Source organism: Ixodes scapularis, unplaced genomic scaffold, assembly GCF_016920785.2.
Source record: "Ixodes scapularis isolate PalLabHiFi unplaced genomic scaffold, ASM1692078v2 PGA_scaffold49__6_contigs__length_1374808, whole genome shotgun sequence".
Classification (NCBI taxonomy): Eukaryota; Metazoa; Arthropoda; class Arachnida; order Ixodida; family Ixodidae; genus Ixodes; species Ixodes scapularis.
The window spans coordinates 92,641-116,269 of NW_024609878.1; the positions used below are offsets into that span (position 1 = coordinate 92,641).

Below are 23,629 nucleotides of genomic sequence, written 5' to 3' on the forward strand. Positions count from 1 at the left end.
TATTAGCTAAACTTTTGTAGCATTCAAGTTTTCTTTTGTCAATCTCTAGGATTATTTATTCTTCCTTTTTGCTGTATGTAAATCGTGCATCATTACAAAGGCAAAATCTGTTCATGAGCACACAAAATAAACAAATGAATCAATGAATGATGTTAGCATTCTTTCCTCTGTATTCTTGCTTTAATGAAAGCTATGGCAAAATATTGATGACCATCAATTTTTATAAAAATTCTCACCGTGCACTAAATACAGTATCCACTTTTGAGCATGTCTACAAAATATCTAATCAAAACATGCATTTTCTTGAGAAAATTAATTTTGCAGTTTACGCATACACCTCCGAATCACTGGCAGTGGCTCTACTGGCAACAAGGAGCAGCGGCGGCGCCGGGGTCATCGTAATGTGAACTGTTGTATCCAAGAGCAGACGCTCCATCCTCTATGGAGCCCCTATGCTTTTTATGGACTGCGTCAGGATTAGGCTGTTTGCGGCGTGCGATGGAAAGTGGAGGAAATTGGTGCTGTGCTGTGGAGTTTGACGACAGCACGAATAAATATGGCAAAGCGTCAACTCGACGGTTTTCGACCGAGAAGCCTCTGTGACGGAAGTGGGTCTTATTGCTCGACTCTGACAGGCTCGACGAATCGTAGTTCGCTGTTTCGCACGGACGATCGCGACGGTCTTCCCACTGCTTCCGACGCTAAGCAAAATGGGCTCAAACGTGTGCTGGTATTTATACAACATCTGACATCGTAACAAGATGGCATACCGGTAACGCTGCAAGTTAGTTTCTGTTACATCATATATCTACGATTAAAAGCTACTTACGAAGTTTCAGGGAAATTTATTTGCCGCTCTAGGTACAATTTTATTTACTCTTTCTGAAAATAAGATTAGTTGAAACATTCATATTGATGCTGGAGCTCTCCTTTAACCCTACCAACACCTCCTTCAGACTTTAGTGTTCTATATTAAAACAGTGTTTGTTTCCTTGGTGTCAAAGCATCATGAGTAGAGCTGGGCCAGTGATGGGCAGACAAATAATAACACAATACAATTAAGACTATAGTTTTGCAGTGCTTTTCTCATGTTGGAAAAAAGTGTGAGGCATCTGTTTTTTCGGCTCCTTTTGCAAGGCGCACAACCCCATATCGGTGGTGCACAAACTACACTTCTTTTACGGCGATTCTGGGAGACTGAATGAAACATTTTTCGGTTTAATCAGGAAGTTCCGAGAGATCTTCCATGACCTTGAAATGCAGTTGAAAAAATTGAGCTTTATTTGTCTTATCTGCATGCTTCTGTAACATTCTTCTGTCTGCTAAGCAGAACACAGATGGGAATAAGACGAAGGAAGCGAGACAACAAAAGTGCACCTCGACGTATGAGTTTACGCACGTTAAAAAATTATATTTACAAACATTTTGCCTTTCGAGCCACCGCGATGTTTAGAGAGGCCTCAGAGGTCGTCGTCCTCGCAGTTCTCCAGGTAGATGTCGTAAGCCTTTCGGTTGCAGCTGCCGTCCTTGGTGAAGACATACTTGTGAAAGGAGCCATCCACGCAGATGGCTGCAGACATGCAAGGGGAACCACCAGGACTTCGTGAACATCGGGGTAAACAGAAAATGCAGACACATCGAACACTGTGTTACTTATCGCTTTAGACAACGCAAGCAGTTGAAGATCACTGAAGAGCTAAGCCTCCTAAGAAGCAGAGTACGAGACAGGTGAAAAATAACTTCACCTTGTGGCGAGCAAAATAAATGTTTCGCTAGGTGTATTCCTTAGTTGAGAGGCTGTCGTATTCTGTATCTATCGGATAAGTTCGATTCAGTACGCTGTGCATGACATTTCAGACATTTCTAATAAGCTGGAACAATCATTTTCAAGGTGCCTTCACATTTTGTTTAAGGGTGTTTACTGTGTTTACCCCTTGAAAGCGCCAATTACTTTTGGTTTAAAACAACCTGCCAAGGTGAAGCAACTTAGCCGGTAGCACCCAATTTCTGTGTGCTTATTTCAGCGTGTATTGAAGTGTAAAGCATGAACGTTAGGCACCAATTTCATAAATGCAGAATTCCCTCTGAAGCTGATGATTAAAAAGCCAATTAAAACACCTACTGTAGAATACCGTGCATCTGCCCATTCTGCACTAAGCACCCACCCCCAAATACATCAATTAGCCTCCCAATTGCACAAGCAACCTTGCTTGTATTGGGAGCCAAGTCGGAGAAGCTAATGGTGAAACGAAAATGGTACAGCCAAAGAAATCATTCTGAGTATCCAAGGTACTACAGTAACCTCGCTATAAATCAAACTCTGATATTTCATACTTTGGTTAACTCAAACAAATTTCAAAATTTCTGTCGTCCCACTATGTTTTTAATGTATTTATAAGTCACTTAATTTGATTGGCGCTTTCGTGTAACGGATACTTTTTGTTCTTGCGAACCCGTTGAGCGCGCTTCTTTCCGAGCACCGGTGCACTGCAGAGAGGCAACACCTGCGGAAATTGGGTGTTGCTTCTCTGCAGTGCACCAGTGCTCAGTGAGAAGTGACTCAACGGGGCTCGAGCGGCACCATGAGCTTTCAAAACGGGCACCATGCGGAAGTTTCCATAACAACCGGACGCTGGGACATGTTGGCATGGCACAGGTCCATGTCACAGCGTCTGTGCAAGTTGCTATGAAAACTGCCACGCGTTGCCCATTTAATAGTCCACATTAGACAACTTGTAGACCTGATGAACAAACTTAATTTTATTTTCAGTTGTCATGTGCTGCCTGACAGCCCACGATAAACAACATTTTTGAGGAATAAATAAACTCATGTAATAGATTTCCTAAATGTTTCATGTGTGGCATATATGCTTATTATCAGTAGGCCTGTATAGAGGAAATCGTCAAGTATCTGCTTTGTATGTATAGCCATTCGTATGGCGAATCATATTTTATCTTGCATCAAATTTAAATGAATTTCTGATAATTCAAACAGAATTGGTGGCTTCCTGGAGTTTGAATTAATAAAAGTTTACTGTACTCAAAACATTTCTAAAAATAAAAACCTTGAGTAAAGAAATTGTTCCTTCTGTTGTGGTGGTAGATGTGGGGACGTACCGTATTTACACGATTGTAAGTCGACTCGATTGTAAGTCGACCCACCCACATTGCATGTCAGCAAAAGAAAAAAACAAAAATTTTTAGATGCGCATTTTATTGCGAACACGTGAGAATGGCAAAGTATCTGTTTCGAAAGCCCAGCCTCCAACACGCGTTCGATGCCTTCTGGCATGCTTTGGCTGCGCATGCCCGCGCGAGGCACATGAGATGCCCAGGCATTATCAAAACTAGGAAGTTCACGCTGGAGGCGGGACAACTGAAGCTGCTCCTTGTTCTCGCTCCGTCCGCGACTAGACTACGACTCGTTCGCACTGGTGATGTCAGTCCCGTCATCATCACTGCTATGTTCTCGAAGCACGTCGTCGGCATCGTCCAACGAAATCTAGCACTTCGTAAATGACTGTATCTTCCGGGCTTACTCGGCGATCGCGTTGCACGTCACGGGTAGGGATTCATTGGAAGCCTTTGGCCCGCGGAAGCCTCTTCGTTTGCCGTCACACTTTGCAGGCCACCACTGGAGCATCACCCGCTCCGATGGGTCGAACTTGCGTTTAACAGTGCAGTTGTTGGTTGTTTCCAGGTGAAGAACGGCCATAAACGAGCCCCAAAAACCTGTTCACCGCCATACATTCGGGTTACTTTGCGAATCGCTATCAATAATACTCGTTTCCACAAATTATAAAACAAAATCGTAAATTGAGTGCACAGAATAGTGCAATGCTCCAGGTACAGCTGGCTGAACTCGTAACAAGCAGAGGTGTTCTTGATATCGCGATTGTTTCGTGTTTGTCGGAAGTGGAATGCTTTGGTTTGACTACAGGTCGACCCCCCAACTTTATATTTTCAAAAATTGAAAAATGAGTCGACCTACATTCGTGTGAATACGGTAAGTGCGGCACAATAATTAGCCAACTAATTCCTGGAAGTTATTTGACTACCACCATGGCTGTTTTTAGATTTTGGAAAGCTAAATTACCTATGGCTGGGATTATTCAGTGGTGAATTCGGTTCTAGGGTCAGCCATACCAAGGCTAAGACAGAAAAGTGGGGAAAAAAAACTTTCAGCCTTTCCACTCTGTTGAAGAAGGAAGAGCAGCAGTGCTGTAGCTTCTGTTCTCGGCGGTGGCTTTCCGGGCGAGCGATGTGCTCTTTTTTCGCAAGGGAATCTGAAGCACTCGACGCACGCGGCGGTTGCAAACCCATCCGCGCTGCTGTTTAAGTCACCACTCTTTCCTAAACCGGTCCCCTTTCCCCGAAGGAAGGGCACGCGGCCGACGCGTCGTGAGTCCAAACCGAAACTGGTAAGAGCGTACGAAACAGACGAGGACGAAGAAGAAATACACGTGACGTGCGCTGTGCTCATCACGTGTTTCTTCTTCGTCCTCGTCCGTTTTTCGCACTGTGTCCTACGACAAATTCACACCAACTCACCCAACTATCCATTCTTCTATGATAGCTGGAAAGGTTGTCACCATCTATGAGCGATGGCAGTAACCAGACTGGTTGCCTGGTTGCCGCCGTCGCTTATACATGGCGGTAGCTGTCCAGAGGTTCGTGTAGGTTTGTGTCGACATTTCTTTGGTACCGGACACGATCCAGAGGAACCTAGTCCCTAACAGTTCCGTTGTAAAATAATCCTGCTCCAAGGGAATGTTCAGGCAGCTACAGGTTAGTCTAAACAGGTTAGGAAAACTCCGAGATTAGATAGCTTAGATGGAAAGATTAGACAGAGAGATTAGATAAGAAAGACTCCTATGTAGACACCTGGAGAAATAAACTGAGGGACTCAACAACTGAGATAGATAGATTTACCTTAAAATACCGAGCAAGCGCCACTCAAATTTTGAAGATAATCGCGGAAAAATAGAGGATGCACGCATGTGAGGTCATCAATTTTACATGTATATGTACTGTGCATATCTTTTCAGATGTTTCAAATTTTAAGGGTGGCTGCTTAGTGCAGAATGGGCGAATGCATGGTATTCTACGGTAGACGGGTAGATAGATAGCTAAGGTGGACAGATTAGTCCGGGTAATAAAAATGAACACCCAACAAGACAACTAAAGATAAGTTACAAGTGGACACTCCAGACTGTTTAGGTATAAGGAGGCGAAAGCATTATAGTCCCACGGGAGAAATGTTTTCAAGTAATGCTTCTACACGTACTAAAGTATAGGACAACGTCCTCAAAATCGACACCAAGTACGGCGTCTAGGACGACCTCTAGGATGATGTCTAGGACGATGCCGAGAATCTATCAGACGAACTCAAGGACAACGTCTAGGACGACGTTTAGGACAATATCAAGAACAACGTCGAGGATGACGTTAAGAATGACGTCTAGGACGACTTCTAGAATGACCTCTAGAATGACCTTAAGGACGACGTTGAGGACGACACTTAAGCAGGCTGTGGCGCATTTGCGTAGGCGGCCACATTTGCCTGTGAAAGCCGCCATAGATGTAGACGCTGCTGATGATGTCGAGGTTTTAGATGTATACGCGGTCGCCTCAGAGTCCATCACACGAAGCACACAACAAGCACATATGAAGTCTGAAGTGCAGCTTTTGCACACAGCACTCTGGCGATGACATCATGCTCCTGCACTTGAGTGTGAGCGGCGCGTGCTTGATGTCATATTTTTATGGCCATCTTTCGGGCACAACGATGCCGCTTCTTCGCACGATGGGACAAGTAAGATCGCCCTAGAGGTCTAGGACGACCCTTAGGACGACCTCAAGGACGACACCAAGGACAGCGTCGTCCTCGAGTGTACGACTGAGCAAAGCGTGCCACTCAATCATATTTTTATGGCCATATACGCCGCCTTTTTGCTCAATGGGACAAGTGAGGCTTTCGCCTTAATAAACCTACAGATCAGAAAAAGATATGAACTGTTTGTACAGGAACAAAACCATATGAGAAAGCCCAGGCAAGAGATGGCTTAAAACGCCTGCTGCAATATGTGTCAGAAGAAAGCTCAACCACAACCCAGACCCTAGCAACCATTAAAGTTTCGTCGCAGGGTTCATGCGATTTCAGCATCGATTGTAGAGGTGTTTGTTCAGTTCCAACAAGTTCAGCAATCAGTTTTCAGGCATTTGATAATAAGTTCAAGGGATAAAAGAGGACAAGTGTCCTTTATTTTACCAAGCACGCAAGCTTGATCTAAAAACAGCGTTGAGATTGGTGTTGGCTTAGCACTTGTTTGCTGACCAAGCGGGGAGTAACGACCAAAATCTAACAGCCGCTGAAATGCCGCCTACGCATACGATAGCCTTGACGATAGCTCAGCTTTCTTCCGTTAGATAGCACTGGAGGTCTTCGGTGCCACGCGCTCTTTTGGGCTTTTTCATACCGTCCACAACTGTATGTGTTACAAGGAAAATGAAATGGCGCAAAAGGACACGACGACTCTGTCCCTGCATCTTTTTGCACCGTTTTATCCGTGCATAAAAGATACAGACAGATATATTAGGTAGATAAATGAGATGAGTGTGTTGGATAAATAGGTTGGCTATGACACGTGAACTGCTCAGGCTACATTGCCCCCCCCACACACAAAGAAGACGGCACTCACCGAAGACAGAAGAGGCCGATCCAAAGGCACACACGCAGGCACACTCTGCGGCCACCGTGAAATGTGCCAGGGCCCATTGCGACTCCACGTAAGGCCCCAGGAAGCCCATGTGTGAGAACCTGAACAGAGGTGGGCATCTGTCTTACCACGCCCGTTGATTTCTCGGTCGATTGACCTCCACCAACCACGAGGAAGCACTTGCTAGGGTACGGCGGTCCCCACCCCAGCTTAAAGACTGAACGCTACACGAGAGTGCGGACGTACGTGAAAACATGGGGACAAAGATCTCTTAATTGAAGGTGCCAGGAAACAAAATAAGGGAAACATTTTTTCTATTATGGCTGGGGGCAGGAGAACATGGGACAGCATTGCCAAGGTCCCCGTATCGTCGCCATTTTGGTCCATGGAATAAGCAGTCTGAATCTGCGGTGACAGGTTGCTTCGTAAAGGCACTTCATGTATACCCAGATTTTGTTATCAACACGCTGGTGAAACCAGCGCACATCTTTACACCGCCACCACATGCAGCATCAAAGCTTGGTAACATGAAAATACAACTTTTCTGTCATGAAGTATGCATAAAACACATTATAATTGTAACAGGTCTGTAGAAATAAGCCAGACTGATACTGTAAAATATAGCGGAAGCGCCCACTTCGTTCAGGCGCCCACTATTAACATTTCCCAAACTTGGGGATTCTGCAAATTGTACGTCAAGCATCCAATTTGACCGGACAACTCTAGATTAGCCCAGTTTTCAGTGGAAGCGGGGTGGGCGCCTCCCTCCCTCCCTCCCTCCCTCCCTCCCTCCCTCCCTCCCTCCCTCCCTCCCTCCCTCCCCCCTCCCCCCCGTTATTTTTTGGTAAGTTGATAGCATATACAGTGCCAACGACGCTTGTATTGGCAAGAATGCTTTCAGTATAACGATTGGTGTTGGATCCATGGCGACCGGATAGACGGATAGTAAAATCCATGACGCTGCCGTGGACGATACCTATCGCCCTCTTGTGGCACCAGCAGCAACTTTACAAAACAAAAGTAAAAAAAAAAGAAAAAAAATTATATTTTTTTGTTTTTCGTAAAATTTGAAGCAAGATTCGTAAAATCGTAAAATTAGTCCCAATTCGAAAAATTCGGAAGAGTTGGCAGGTGTGTGGGTATGCCTGGACAAGGTGGCTGCATTGTTCAAACGGGAGCTCTTACTTTGGTGACATTGCTTAGCCTAGTGTCCGAAGCAAGGGATGTTGGGTAGACCAGGAAGCTGTGGGGCGTGCAACGTGCCGGTACGGCAGAAGCTATGGCCCCTGCGGGCAAATCGGGACAACGGAGTGAGGCACGTGCTTAGGTATCGCCGGAGTGCGCTTTTACTGTGAAGACGCATCAGGCTTTTCGCTGCGTCATGCTCCAATATGTGTGCGTTACGCTCGAACACGTAGCGCATATTGAAGCTGTCGGAATGCAATGTAGGGTGTGGTGTTCACCCTTTGCCAAGTCGAAACGAGACGGGGTATAACCGTGGGCTCTCACTTTGCTGGCACCACCTGGTTTTTGCCGGCTGGCTATAGCTTTATTTTTTAAAGTGAATTTTCATGCAGTCAAAGTGCCTCCTAAAGAGCCCACGCTTGTAGCATGGTAGTAGTGGGACTGTCGTACAGGTGCGTAACATGAGAAAGAGCCGAGACGGAAAAAATTAGATGAAAAATCACTCAGTCCAAAAGAAAATGGAATAGAGAAATATAAGCGAGTATGTTTCTAGCGTAAATGAACCGATGACATGAGACCATTATTTATTACGCATATAGCGCTCGAGACATGAAAATGGGGATTTGCAGCCACTTGATGCTTGGGGGCCGCGTCCCAGCCAATTGTGGGTCGCGTGTTTGGGACCCCTGCCACCTATAGTTAACTTGTGTTAAATTAACCCCAGTTAATTCAACTTATCGTTTAATTCGACCCTGTTCAAACGCCCTGGCAAAAGCCCATATATCTTTATAGAAAACAGAAAATTGTTATTTCAATCTTAAAATATGAAATATCGGTTAATTCAACCAAGAGAAAACCGAGGGTGCACAAATGACAATTACGATTGGACATGCGTGACACACAAAACAGGCCTTTTTTTTTTTTTTCCAGATTACACGGTGGGCAAGTTCTAAGCGCAAAAAAAAACAGTCTTAAAAACTTGAAGTGCGTGTTGAATTGTGAAGAGAAAAAAAGAGCGCATGCTGAGACACGGGACACAATCGGGTCTCGATACTAAACAACCCTTCCAACACCGCTGTGGAGCAGCGAGCGCTCATTGCCTGTTTTGTGAGAGGGCCGCTGATGACATCGACAAGCACAACGGTGACGTCTGCTTCGTAGCCACCGACGCGGTGCGGTTCATTCGCTGGCTGCCAGTCACCGCTGCTGCACCGAACGTGCAAAGGACATACACGGCCGCTCCCACCGCTGTGCTGCGGTGGCAGCGGCAGTGTGCGGTTGCCAGGGTGTCGAACCGGAACCGAACCGAACCGAAAACCGGAACCGAACCGTTATTTTTAGCCGAACCGGAAATGAACCGAACCGAAATCTTCGCCGCCATCTTGGAACTGAACCGCAACCGAACCGAAAAAAAATATAACGGTAACCGGTTCAAAACGGTTCAAGGAAATATTTCTTTTTATTTTCTTTTTTGTTAGTATCACAAAATGAACATATGGGAATAAAAAATTGGCGGCTGTATTTCTATCTAATGATCAAATCGTCATATACAGAATTCCAATGTATGAAATTGTGGGTTTTCGTGGTACCTTTGTATTGGCACTATGATTAACCAAGTGTCACGTGGTCACGTCACGTCATGGTGTCAATACATGTTGTCAAGTAATGTCACGTGGCCTCGTAACGTCACGTGACTCACTGCATCAACTCGATTTAATTTGAGGAAGTCATTAGATGTATTAACCTTGTTGACAGCACGACGTAACATGACATCACGATTTTGCACAGAGGGTCACGTGACACCATGACGTAGGCGATTTTTATAACCCGGAGTCGAGTGCTCGGGTTCGTGACAATCAGCGTCGCCAAACATTCGGGTAACTGCTCGTGTCAATTAAATATGATAATTAATAGCACAACTTCAACAATATCTGAAGCTCTGCCCAAGCTTTTGCTTTCAAAACCCTAGCCGCCGAGGGCATGACTGTGACAAACACAGGTGGTATATAATTAGCGTCAGATCACGTGGCCGCTTGTTCAAATTTCGAGTTAAGGAGATATCGACAGCTGTCTCTGTCCTTTATTTTCCTGCATCTGTTATTAGGGGAAAACTAATGGATGTTTCCGCAAGCTATCAACGTTAGGGGTTATTTCTTAACACTATTTATTGAAAGTACAAAAAAAAAATGTTGCAAGACCAATTTTACATAATTGAGGCACCGAAAGATTTTTTCGTTGTTGCTGTACTGCATCCGAGAAATGTCCTTGAGAATAGAAGTTCTGAAATGAATAAATGCGACTTATTAATATGACGTTACGTGTTCCTTCCGTACACGTGTGTACGGAAGGAATACCTAAAAAAAAATATAAGATATTTTAGCGACCTCAGAGGAACAACCGAAGGTTGGCAGTCGCGGTAAATCTCACACGAGCGTTGTTCTCAAGATATCGCCAAAGTTTCGACCTCCTCTGTATTTTGCTTAAATGAGCTATAAGAATATTTCTATACATTACTAAATACTACTCAGGATCACTCCCTAACGCTAATAACTGATTGAACTTGGCTTTGCTTATTTTTCTAGGAGATGGCAGCATACCTCGGCGAAGTCACTCACGAACTCGCTCACTCACACTCACTCACGCTCACCGCGTCATGGTGAAGGGCTGTGAATGACTTCCTGAACTCGGACCAAGTCGTGATGTGAAGGGGATGTGACTTCGTGAATGCGGAAGGAGTCGTGATGTGAATGGGCGTGACTCCGTGAACGCGAAAGAACCCGTGATGTGAAGGGGATGTGACTTCGTGAACGCGGAAGGAGTCGTGATGTGAACAGGCGTGACTCCGTGAACTCGGAAGAAGCCGTGATGTGAAGTGGATGTGACTTCGTGAACGCGGAACGAGTCGTGATGCGAAGGGGAGCGACTTCATGAACTCGGAAGGAGCCGCGATGTGACGGGGAGTGACCTCGTGAACTCTGACGCACCCGTGATGCAGTGGTGAAGGACTTCGTGACTCTGGTGTATACGTGATGTGATGGTGAATGAATTCGTGAACTGAATTTGTGATGTGATGGGGACTGAGTTCGTGAACTAGGAGTCAGGACTCAGGAGATGTTGGTATGGATTTGCTTGCGTGTGCGTACTCTTGGCGACTGATAGCTGACTTGACATTCGGTAGTGTCTGCAGCATGTTGGTGCCCTTACACGCACAAACATGCTGTGGCGGTACGGAGCAGAAACTTGGAAGGAACTTCCGTTAGAGGCCAGAACGAGATTCGTAGGGGTGGTCTGGTAACGTTTGGGGGAAGCAACTGCAGGGGCGTTTGCTTTGGAGGACTTTGAGAGAGGATGTGACATTTTGCGTGTGCGACTGTGCGCGAAGCGCGAAATCGGAAATGGGGAGGGGACTGTGTATTGCAGACGAAGCGGCACCAGCGCTTCCCAGATGGGGATTGGGGGGAGGGGAAGGGGGATGTTTGGACCGGCACAGACTTAGCGGCGACTCCAACGAGTTTGGCGGGCCTCCGCTCTTCTGCCCCGATACTGCGGGCGTGCGTACCCGCGTCGCGCAGTACACGTGCAGCTTAGCGAACGTTAGGGGGGCTTTGTCTGTGCGCGGCAGACGTTTGAGCCTCCTGCATGGCCGTGGGGTTCCGTTTACGCGGCGCGGCTTGGCGGCTCCTCCTTTCGGTGTGTGTGTCTGTGTGTGTCATTATGTGTGGGGGGCCGGGGAAGGTGTCGTTTTGCCACTGTGCTATTCTGCCACGGGAGGGTTTCTCTTCGCGTTGATTGCATCTGCGTGCGTCCGTGCGCCCATGTGTTTGTCTTTTGTAAGCGCGTGCGTGCGCGCACCCCTCAAGAAAACACGTTGTTGTGTTCGTCCGTTTTTTTATCGTTCCCCATCTCAGGGTTTACAAGATGACAAATAAAACCGTCTTCCCGGAGCTTTTACGCGAGTACTGGTGTGACCCTAACCGAGTATACAATGTTTGTTTTCTCGCTCTCGCTTAATAATGCTTACAAATGTTCTGATGCTGGTAATATGCGGCATACGCTCGTTTTTATCCGTCCACACGAAAAAGTGTGCGCCGGATTTGATCTGTTTCGGCCGCTTCCGGATTTTTTCAAACGCTATTTAGCATCTAAGATCTCGGGAAGGCTTGACTCTATTCTAGAAAAATCACGAAAGTTTACGGGCTTTATCTATATGCCAGAGAATTATGATAATTTTAAAAATGTGAGGAAGCAGCCGATTGGCATCACGGTTTGTCGCCCACGTTTCCTAACAAGCGCGCGGACCTGTCCGTTGCAATAACAGGCGGAGAGAATTTTACGTGCTCTCAGGCGTTTAGGTGGGGGGCTTCGCTTGCTGTTGCCGATAATAGGTTTCATCACAGTCGTGCATATGCCTGAGTTCTTGAATTCTAGGAATACGAACAGAGTTCTTCGATCTCCGTTGAACGTGAATATTGACTAAAGAGGTTTTTGTTTCTGTTTATTTGAGCAAAAGTCAGCTACTGGCACGATACTTGTCTGTAAAAGCCGGACCCCATCAAAAAATATGCGACGAACACGTGGCGAAACTCAATCCACTAAGCAGCCTAGCCTTACTCCGTGAACAGCGCTTCGAACGCGAAGGCGTAGTACGAGTGTTCAAAGATTCTTGATAAAATGACATAAACCTTTTCCAAGGGGGGAGGCAGATAGTCCGTCCCCATTTCTGAATTTATCTATTTTTTTATGCTAGCTAGTTTTGCATACGAACCATATCGGCCACATTTTGCTAGAGTGCTTTTCATTTGAAATCGAGACCACTCTACTTACATAAGCGCTTAGACATTCGTCTCCTCGTTATTTTCCTGAGCAAGTGACTCATTCAAAGGTCTGCTGAGTTTTTTCAACAGCGTCGGAGCGATACGAATGGCTCTCACTTCGATCGGAAGTGAGAGCCCATCACACAGGACCACAAGCAAACCGCGATTGCGTTGTCATCACGGTCATCCTTCTGTTGCAAGCAGGCTACCAATGAAAAACAAGGTGCGCGGTCGAGGTCGAAGTCAAATTCGAAGTAAGTGTTTATACGACGTACAAGTAGGGGTACCAACACGTGTCTTCCGCGCTTGCGAACGTTATCGTGACGCATTGAAAAGAAGTAAATACGAAGAATATCACAACAATCAGCGGGAAACATAAAGGGCGCGCACAGAACGCGCGAAGACGAGACAGAAAAGCGCGCGCTGTCATTGGTCAAAACAAGGTGTAAATAGCGGTACATCAGAGCGTCTGAGGGGTAAACAAACACACGAGGTGCGCAAAGAGCTGAATAAGCCTGTTATTTTTTAAACATGGAAAACTATTGAACCGGGCTTGCCGTGTTTCTCTAAACTTTTTTCATGCACGTCGCTGTGCTGTTCTAGGGCACGTATCGTCGGTTCACTCAAAGAGCTTTTACTTTCCCACGCTCTTTAGAGCCTGGCATTGCACCTTTTTGTCAGATGAGCCGGCGATGTCCAGTTTTTCTGACATGCTGTGTTCCCCGTCTAGAAGTGTGGACGAGCTGTTTACCCGTCCTCCCATCTTGCATTTCCCACCAGACCTTGTTTCAAAATGACCCTTCTTTTGAAACAAAAACAAAATTAAGAACCTGCCTCTATTCATCTCAAAGACTATGTTTGATGTTCGCTGAAGGCGTCCTCACTGGCTCTGTCTGCTTGAAGAAATCACCGGTTATCAAGGGGAGCTGAGGGAGCGAAGACGACCTCTGTTTCCCTTCCTTTCGAGGTTAGTTAGCTTGCTTCTCCTTGCTAACGTCGTCTTTAATTTCGCTAGAAAAACGATAAACGGTAGGGAGTTCTTGTAGACGGTTTTTGTGCTCGGTAACGATACCCAATAACGATACTGTGCATGCACAAAAACGACAGAGGAGTATCGGGTATCCTTACAGGAATTATTGGAACAACACACAAAACTCCCTAGTTTCTTAGACGTGTAAAGGAAGTATAAGCACTTACTTAATTCGTCCCCAACACGCTCGTTTGTGATTAGTGCTTTTGTGTTTCAAGCTTGGGGTAAGCTTTTGTGTTTCAAGCTTGAGGCAACCTGTAGGTACAAAGTTTGACCTTGCCAAGTGTAGGGAAAAGTTCGCTGTTCGGGTTTTTCCTTACGTCCTTTGTCGACTCGTTGTGACCTGTTGTTTTTTGTTACGGGTTACGTGTGGAGTCTGTCGGTTTTGGTTTTAAGGAGCCTTTTGGTTTTTGTATTGAGGAGCATCTCTGTTACGCCCGACGCGCCACCACCGCGCCGTGACGTAACAGAGATGAGTTCATGTATAGGCGAATATGTCGCCGAAATTATGTTCTGGCTATACACGAACCAACGAACTCATCTCTGTTACGTCACGGCGCGATGGTCGCGCGTCGGGCGCACTTCCGGTCTGGGGCTGAAGGCGGAAGTCCCTATGTGAGAGGTGTATTCTAGGGTTGTATTAAAAAAAAACCTGACAAAAACTTGCCTTCTCGTCAAAACGCCGCGACTGGGGCTGCACCAAAAGAGTCGAGAAAGGTTTGAAGATCAGTTTTCATGTGCTCGGTTCGTCCGAGAACGTGGATATGTGCCGTGAAAATGGAAAACTAGTCGCCTCTGACTACGATTGCTTGGGAGGGAAGCAGTTTGGGTTAAATTCACGGATACTTGTTGTCATCAGATTTATTTGTTTTGTTCTGTCATGAAAGCGGGAATACCGCCAAGTTGTTGAGACCGCCTGCATGCGGACGTTCAGTGCGTCTTCAAGATCGAACGGCCGCTTGATCGCTCGAACTGTCGTCTGCTCTTTCAAACGCTTCTGCTCGTCGTCTGCTCTTTTAGACGACACCGGCCCGTGGACCAAATGTTGGCCCGGTACTTGCGATAAGAAGTGAGTGCAGGCCTCAAAATACTTAAGTTTGAAAATTGGTAAGCAGGCTCGATGTAAACAGTGGATACAAGGAGATGGTGATCGTTGTTACCAGTGACCATCAACGACGTGTTATGCCTCATTCACTTGGTCCGATTCTGCTTGCGATTTTCAGTACCGATGTTGAACATCTCAGCTACGGTTCACGCTGTTGTAACCCGAGCGACGTCATGACTGAAAATTGCGACCGAAATTTCATCATGCGAATCAGGCTTTAGCGTACCCTCTGCGGCGTCCACGCGGAATGAATCGCCGCATGTCACATTATCCACGCGAAGTTTTGTGGTATAGCGAGCCTCAGTAATTCCGCTGAGGCTGCTCAAGTAGTCAGGCATTGCCCAGGAAGACGTAGAATCAACAATTCCAACGCAGAAACCTGCGTTGGACTCACACCACCGCCGACAACAACGCAATTCAATGGTTTGTTTATCGGCGACGCGGCGAGCTTCTTGCCCACACCCCATCGCGCATGCGCGGCGCCGGTGGCATCGGCTAGGAGCGCTCCAGTTTGTTTGTAAACATGAGTTGGTGTATAAAATATAGTGGAAAAATGATGTGAAATAAGGTGCCACTGAGCACCACGTTTTACATGCTCACGTCACGTCATGTGAGTATAACGTTAGGAAAATCATTTTTAAAGGGGCGATGCAACGATTTTTGTATTTTGCGCAAATACCGCTTAGGACGGATCCCTGACGTTAATGACCTGTAAATTACCCGTTCGTTTTTCACCACACGCAATCGAAGTGGTAGAAAAAAATAAAGAAAAACGAGCAAAGTTCACCCCTCAACTCGCAGCCAGAACAAGCGGCCACGCGATCTGGAGCCGATTATATGCCGCCAGTGTTGATCATAGCCACGCGCTGGGGTTGGCAAGGCACAGGACACGCGCTGCGTTCCAGACATTGTTATGGTTCGGCTGTTTTCGTCATTGCAGCGCTTGGACACCGGACATACCCGAATGCTTCTCGAGCTATCGATTATCACGAGCCCAAATCGAGTGTCCACGCCATGCTCGGGTCCAATCTATGAGCCGCATTCACATATCGTCACTGGGCGGTACTGCTACCGCCCAGCTACGTTACCAGGTTTTGCGAAGGAGAGATTGAATGAAAACGCTCGGTTTTGTCCTCGAAATTACAGCGCAACAAAGGAGTTTCTTGGCCAGTGGTGTTGCGTGTGAGTATCCTTGAGAACCACTAGTGCCAGTAAGCTCGTGTAAAGTGAAAAACATTCCAATTGAATATCGTTGCACCGCCCCTTTAAGTCTAGATACTTTAGACCTTGTCATTCGCAGTTTTCTCCGTTGGTAGCAGCCGCCTGCATTACTGGTGTTCTCGCGGAAAGTGGCGCACTAGCTCCCAATCAATTGCACAGCGCGTGCCATCCTGACTGAAAGCAATGTCAAGGGGTGAAACTAGAAGACCCTGTCCTCTAATAAAACGCTTCGTAGAGATTCCCGCTTCAAGAACTTGCGTCCCATCAAGTTTCCGAGTCTATTATATTCGCGAACACCGCCCCGTCGGACTTTAGCAAATGATTGACTCTTTGTCCAACAGATGTTTAGTCGAACTGTGGTAAAGTTTGAAGGTGGGCCAGTCGGTGCTGACACGTGTGACGTCACTGCTCCTCGCGCATACGTAGCACGGCTCGCGAGAAGCCACGCGAAACTGCTCAACCTCGGCCAGTGTAGACTACGCTACAAAATAAACTCCTAAAAACACGCTCCGATTCTATTCAAACATGAACTCCGAAAACACAGTACGCTACCTATAATACGAGTCTATGCGCAGCCAAACCCCGGAGTAAAACAACGAGCGCGAGGCGCGCGTGAGTCGCGCGCCTCGCCTCGGTTCAAAGCTGAGAAAAGTAGAGTCGAGCGCCATCATTAGTTATCTCGACTGCATTTCGCTCACAGTAGGTTGAGCGACACGAACACGCTCGGAAGTAAACATATTGCTTTGAGGTGAATGATCCAATGAGTGGTTTAATTAATGATGAGGTGTACTCTGACCAACGGGTTCGAATAAAACTCAGATTTCATTGCTTCGGCAAGCTGCAAACCTCTTAAAGAGGCGACCTCTTTAAGACGTTTTTCAGGCGAGGCAATTACTTTTTTTATTTATTTGTTTAACTGACATACCCTCAGGGCCATCAGCATTACAGAGGTGAGCGGGAGTTAGAAGAGAACAGAACAAAGCTGTACACTTTGGAGCTCAGTCTGAGCTGTATAGATTATTTACGGCAATTTTTAAACATATAGTAAGTGGCAATTGTGGCAACAGATGTGGGAAGGTAGTTCCAGTCCACTGAAATTTTTGGGAATGGATGACTCTTGTTTTGGAATGTCTACTTTATATATATATAGGATAAAATCCGTGACAAAATATTAGACGGTGATTCAGCGGTCGGCTGTGAAGTACTGCGTTATTATGGTATCTCTTATGAAAGTGACATCAACGCGCTTTTTTACGACGTAAAGTGAGGTAGGCAACGATAGGCTGGTTACCATGGATCATAATTATTAAGATAAAATACACAGAACAATTTTGTACTGATCGAACGACGGTTCAGCGAGCGAAACCTGGCCCACGACGTTTCATCGCATGCCACTTTAGCGAATGGCGGCGTTCATTTGACCGAATAGATAAAATGAAGGCCGCCGCTGTCCTGTTTTCGAGCTTGCCGAACCTTTGGCGATGGACGCTTGAACTTGAGTTCATAATATTTTCCCCAAACTATAGCGAAGCACCCCTTGCTATCGTTCTGAACAGACCGCCTGGCGCGGTCTGTTTGGATGCCCAGTTTGCCGCCCCTACAAATGCCTAAACGTCGACTCGCGTATGTGATCTCTATTCGCTAAACTCTAATGCGCTAAAACGTCTTCGTTCATATAATATGGACTCGTATTAATGTTTGTAAGATGTTTCACAAAAATCGTGCACGCAGGTTCGTGTCTGTCTCTCCTTTTTGCCCCCTCGGCGAGCTTTTTTCGTAGAAAAAACCGTGCGCAACAAAAAGTAAAAAAAAAAAAAAAAGGACAGGCCAGAAGGTTTTGAGGTGGGGTCCCCTCCACAATCACAACGCCGACAACCAGGCGAAGTCTAGGGAGCCTTCATGTGCGCTTTGCTAGAGTGATGCCACCCTTTGTAATACCGCTCGCCCACAAACCAGCAGCCTGTTTGGTTCTGGGCATCCGTGGGGCTAATAACTCTCCCGGAAACAAGCACCTTATCTCACAAGTTCGGAGCAGGGAAGTCAAGAAGCCGCTCGCTCTCCACAGCATGCGCGCTCGATGAAGAAAGCGCAGGGGGGGATCGGTGGCCGAGTGGTCTAGCGCACACCAGCTCGGAGCACGTGGAGCGAAAGCTCGTGCTGCAGAACCCAGGGATCCTGGGTTCGAGCCCCACCCCTGCCCGTTTCGATCTGGATGAGCATCGTACCGGCGTGCGGTCGTGTATCACTACTGCGTGATGCACGTTAAAGACCCCAGGCTAGCGGCTGTACCGCACTGGCTAAATTTCTCATCTACAGCTGGGAGACTCGTCGCCCCTGTGAGGCAGACCAAGTTCTAGGCTGTATAAACACACACGCAACCCAATTTTTTTTTTTTTTAAGAAAGCGCGAAACAAAACGAAAATAAAAGAAACGGGACAACAAAACTAAAACCAGAGGGAACAAGCTAAACAAAGAAAATGACAAGCGCAGGGTGCATCGCCAGGCCCAGCCCAATACCCCCCCCCCCCCCCCAACACACACACACACACACACACACACACACACACACACACACACACACACACTGACACACACATCTGGAGCCGTCAGCGCCGCTGCGAAAGAACTTCGAGGATGGCTGAGAGCCGGAGGCAGTGGCGGTGGCCGCGGCTGCAGGGGCCGACGCCGCTTTCCGTGACCTCGGTGACTCGGTGAATGGCTGTGACTCGGTGAATGACTGTGACTCGGTGAAGGGCCGTGAAGTCGAACCGGTCGAACGACTTCATGAACGGGATCAGTTCACGTTCACGGACGTGAGGGGAACGACTTGCTGAACTCGATGAGCTCGTGATGGGACGGTGAGCGACTTCGTGAATTCAGAGTTGGCGGTGATGGGATGGGGAATGCTTCATGAACTCTGTCGGATTCGTGATGTGACGGTGAGCGACTTTGTGAATTCAGAGCTGGCGGTGATGGGATGGGGAATGCTTCATGAACTCTATAGGATTCGTGATGTGACGGTGAAGTACTTCGTGAACTTGACGGATTCGTGAAGTGACGGTGAATGACTTTGTGAGTTCAGAGATTGAGGTGACGTGATGGGGATGAGTTTGTTGTCCGGTTGAACTCCGTGATGTGAATGGCCGTGACTTTTGGACGTCGGTGTACTTTGTGATGTGAAGGGCCGTGAATATTAGACATCGGTGTACTCTGTGATGTGAAGGGCTGTGACGTTTGGACGTCGGTGTACTTTGTGATGTGAAAGGCCGTGACTTTTAGACGTCGGTGTACTCTGTGATGTGAAAGGCTGTGACTTTTGGACGTCGATGTACTTTGTGATGTGAAGGGCTGTGACTTTTGGATGTTGCTGTAATTAGTGATGTGATGGTGAGTGAGTGGGTTCGGAAATGCCGACCTATGGATGGCAGTCGCCAAACAGTTAAAGAAATGTGAGCATCGTTCATCCCCTCAACTCGGAGCCAGAAGCGGCCACGTGGCCTGGTGCCTGTCTTATGCCGCCAACCTTGATCATACCGCCGCGCTGGGGTTTTAAAGGACGAAAACGCGTGCTGAGCTCCAGGCATTGTTAGAGTTGGGCTATTCTCATCACCGCAGTGGTTGGACACGAGCCACTAGCCAAGTTTCAGCCGAGACATTCATTGTTACGAACCGATGTCCAGTGCTGACGCAGTTCTCGTGTCCAATCCATGAGCCGCGCTCGACTGTCGACCAGGCAGGTGGTTTCAATCCCACAATTACGTCATCAATCTTTGGGACGGCAAGAGGAAATAATCTCGTTTAATCTTCGCAATTTCACCACGACGAAGAAGCTTCTGAATCAGTGGCGGCCTGTGCGAGTACGCTTGGGCCAGAGGACCAGCACGCCTCGTAAAGGTCATGAACATTCCAACCCGATATCATTTCATATGACCCCTTGGAACTTCACAGGGTGCAAAATAAAAGTAATGAAGGGTTGCAGTTAACAAGTGTCAAATAAAATTGTCAAATTAACAGACACAAACGAAGGAGGTAATTCCTCAGGAATGCTTTCAGTCTTTCCACTCTGGTGACGACCAATAAAGCTGTACTATGGTGGGAATAAAGTAATGGCCGGCCGCAAGTCGGTAAGCCAGAATGAAAAGGCTGGAGGGGTTGCCACCCTCTACGAACGGCGGCGGACCAGACAACCGGCAAGCGGGTTGTCTGCTTGCCGTCGTCATTTATAGATGGCGGAGTTTAGTGTCATCATTCGTTTGTTGACGGACACGACACTGGGAAACTAGCCTTTAACAGCACCGCTGTATAAAGAAGTGCGTCTGTGTGTATGTGTAGAGGGGGGGAGGGGGGAGTTTTAAAAGCATACTGTGTTGTAAAGGTTCCTCTTTCCTGCCATCTTTGGCGCAGTCCAAAAAGCGTGACCCCGGAAACTACTTTGTTTGCAAAAACGCTCTTGACAAAACGCACGTTTTTGTCGTGCCGGACGCTCGCGCAGTTCCTCACGACGGTGCACTACGAATACTAATACGTGCCTTTCAAATACTTTGCTTTCACTGAGCTTGAACCTCCTGCAGCGTGCCTTTTGCACCGTCGAATTTGATTTTCTCAGCAAGAAGAAATCAGAATGACCACTAGCCTATAGTGTGATGACATCACGTGCATACCATGCTAAATAGTTCAGCTTTCTGGTGAAATATGATGCTCGCAACACTAGCAATAAATTTCCTAAATGTAAAGTTGTGCAGTATTTATAGCAGTCTCGCCATAATATACGGTGGCCTAGAGAAATGTTAGAGCGCATGACTACTCTAGCATAGTGTGTAAAGTGAGGGCCCAAAACAAGTGCAGGTAAAACCGAATATAACATTAGCCTCCCGAGGCAGTATTTCGCAAAGTTTCTAGCTGATGCAAGCTGACTAAATGTGATTTATACTAAGATTTTGAGAATCTTTGTCTGTCCTTCGGGATATTTATGCAAAATCATGAATTTCATTGCGCGCATCTTTACGCATCTCTATTTGCAGTGAGGCGTTCTGCAAGGAATTATTTGGAAAAAAATAAGATTAATTATCTCTCTCTTTTTAAGCATTTCGTGTATTTGACTTCCAATCCATTATGTGAGCACAGAGTCTTTTTAGCGAACCCTGCAATCCGATGTTTCACAACTGCCAATCAGCCAAGCAGAAAAACACTTTTACGCAGACTCCACAGCTCGCATAATTTCGAGTGTCGTCCTTCAGCATCGGTCTCAAGCGGTTATGAGAACTTTATAAAGTAAAATTTATTGATCAATACAAAATATATTTAATTACTAACTGAATATTTGACGAAATAAACAGAGGGCCGACCACTCTAAAGCAATGCCCCCCAAATTATTTGAAAGGTGTTCCGCCAATCTTTTCCGGCGTTTTTTATCCTCGACAGGCTCGTTGTAAGTGATATTGGGCGGCCTTACATACATTTCTGATATTGAAGCTAATTTAAACAACTATGTGTTCCTCACACATCTAACTTCTCAAACATATAGAATTCTGTTATTGCCTCTTTTATGTAATGAAGATTACTTTTATGGGTCTGTGTGCTGGACAAACACGAAGTAAACAGGGGCGCGCGTTGGAACTATGACGATTACGCACGCAAACCGTCGGAAAGTGTCCAATTAAGTAGCTGCCATGTCGAGTAGAACGTGATATACTACTTCGTTTTACTTATCAAAAAAGAATCTTAAAGGACGCTTAAGCTTCGTCCTTAAAAGTGGAACGCGATAGCGTCAACGGGTCTCGGCTGCATCGCACTCTCATTTGCCGCGCAAGCGTGCCTCGCGTGGCGTCTGACTCGCAACTAAAGGGTCGTGGGTCCGAATCCCGCCTAAATATTTTTTTTCTTTAAGGCAAAGGAATTATTTTCAAAGGTAAAATCATTTGAAACATACGGCGACCTTTAATTCGCATTACATGTCATGTTTTAATCACTCATTCCACGCGTGATGTCACGTTTCACGTAAGCATTGTGGGCTGTTTGAAAATCTTGCGCGAGGATATGTAGCTCTTACGTCATGAACCTATCGCTCAATCAAGATTTTCTAGTCACGCCACCGGCATCGGATTTCCTGCGACATGAGCTCCTTAACGCTATCGTGTAAAAATTATCAATTACCAAGGGTGATGCTCATTTGCAACTTAAATTGTCCGGCATCTTGTCAAGAACAACCCTCCACAGGCAGGCTATGCCAGCTTATTCTGTATAAGAAAATGTTCACTTGGGCAAGTGCTGTTTTGGGCCAGATTTGATCTGAGTTCGAAGGTGCGCATAGAAATAGAGTGAACGATTGCGATTACTTCTTGCTGCATGATTAGTTGCATGCATGCGGTGCTCAGTGTAAACAATGTTTGGTTAGAACAACAGGCATTTGGATTGCCGCTCGGTGTTTCTATAAAAATAGTATGAAAGGAATTATCCTAAAACTTTTGTTACATTTTGAAAATTTCATTGCTTTTAGCTCAGTAGGGTCGTCATCATATACATATATATTCTGAAGTGTATTTCGCAAACCTTATTTTAGGATATATATGGCCACCGAGGTGCTCATTTCATAATTTTATGTGATGTAATTAATTCCTTAGTTCAAGGACACGGTTTCACTTTTAATACTGCGACACAAAGTTGTACCAATAACGGGTATCTTAGACGACCTACCACACTTCGCGACCACATTTTATATTGTGTAAATAGATCAGCTTGCACTTTTTAATTTTGTTTAAAAACGAAGAAATGACAAGAAAATATAGTATAGTTCTAAATTAGAAGCTGATCTATTTGCAGGTATGTACCAACAAGCTCGAACTTTTTGCTCTTGTACTTAAAAATTTCGATTCAGGTAAAATATATTTTACTCGTAAACAAAGGGATGTAAGAACACGACGTCATGTATGTTAATGTAGATTTTCTTCTACTTTTGCGTGGAAATTAAATAACTGAAATTAATATTTTTGGTACCTAAAAACAAAAGTAAATTGCACGGACGATCGAAGAAACTATTAGTTAATCGCTTGACGGCGTAAATAGTGTATATTGCCAGAACAATGCGGAAAATATATTCTCAATTTAGTGATTCAAACCGGTTCAAACCGGTGCGAACCGGTTTAAACCGTTATTTTTGCTCCCCGGAACTGAACCGGAACCGTACCGAAAGCCGTGAACCCGAACCGGAACCGAACCGATAAAAATTTTGGTTCGACACCCTGGCGGTTGCCACCATGCGGCGGAGTGCGTCTGCTCATTATAAAAATGTTAGCCCCCCTGATCTAAAGTGCTGGATATTCAGAATTTCACACGCATCCTTTAATTCGATTTTTGGATAATTTGACCATATTTTTATGTCCCATCAAGGTCGAATTAACGGCAGGTAACTGTATTTGGAGTGGCACCTTAGCTACAGCACACTCTGCACCGAGAAGAGTGGTGTAGTTCTGACACCAGGAGGTCCGTGCTGCGAGTCATGAGAGAAGGACACGAGACAGCATGGTCAATCGACGATTGGCACATCCCAGCTTCTCCT

The 23,629-nt window shown here is 46.2% G+C and overlaps 1 protein-coding gene across 1 annotated transcript in view; it reads right to left on the minus strand.

Annotated features, from left to right (window-relative positions):
* Positions 1–1,258: 1,258 nt before the first annotated feature.
* LOC120841625 (WD repeat domain phosphoinositide-interacting protein 4) overlaps positions 1,259–23,629 on the minus strand; it is a 50,392-nt gene continuing 28,021 nt past the window's right edge. The window contains exons 10-11 of the mRNA XM_040212555.3: positions 6,702–6,820; positions 1,259–1,570 (exon numbers count right to left, since the gene is read on the minus strand). Of these exons, the coding sequence (XP_040068489.1) occupies positions 1,461–1,570; positions 6,702–6,820 (229 nt within the window). The 3' untranslated portion in view covers positions 1,259–1,460. The remainder of the gene's footprint in view (positions 1,571–6,701; positions 6,821–23,629) is intronic.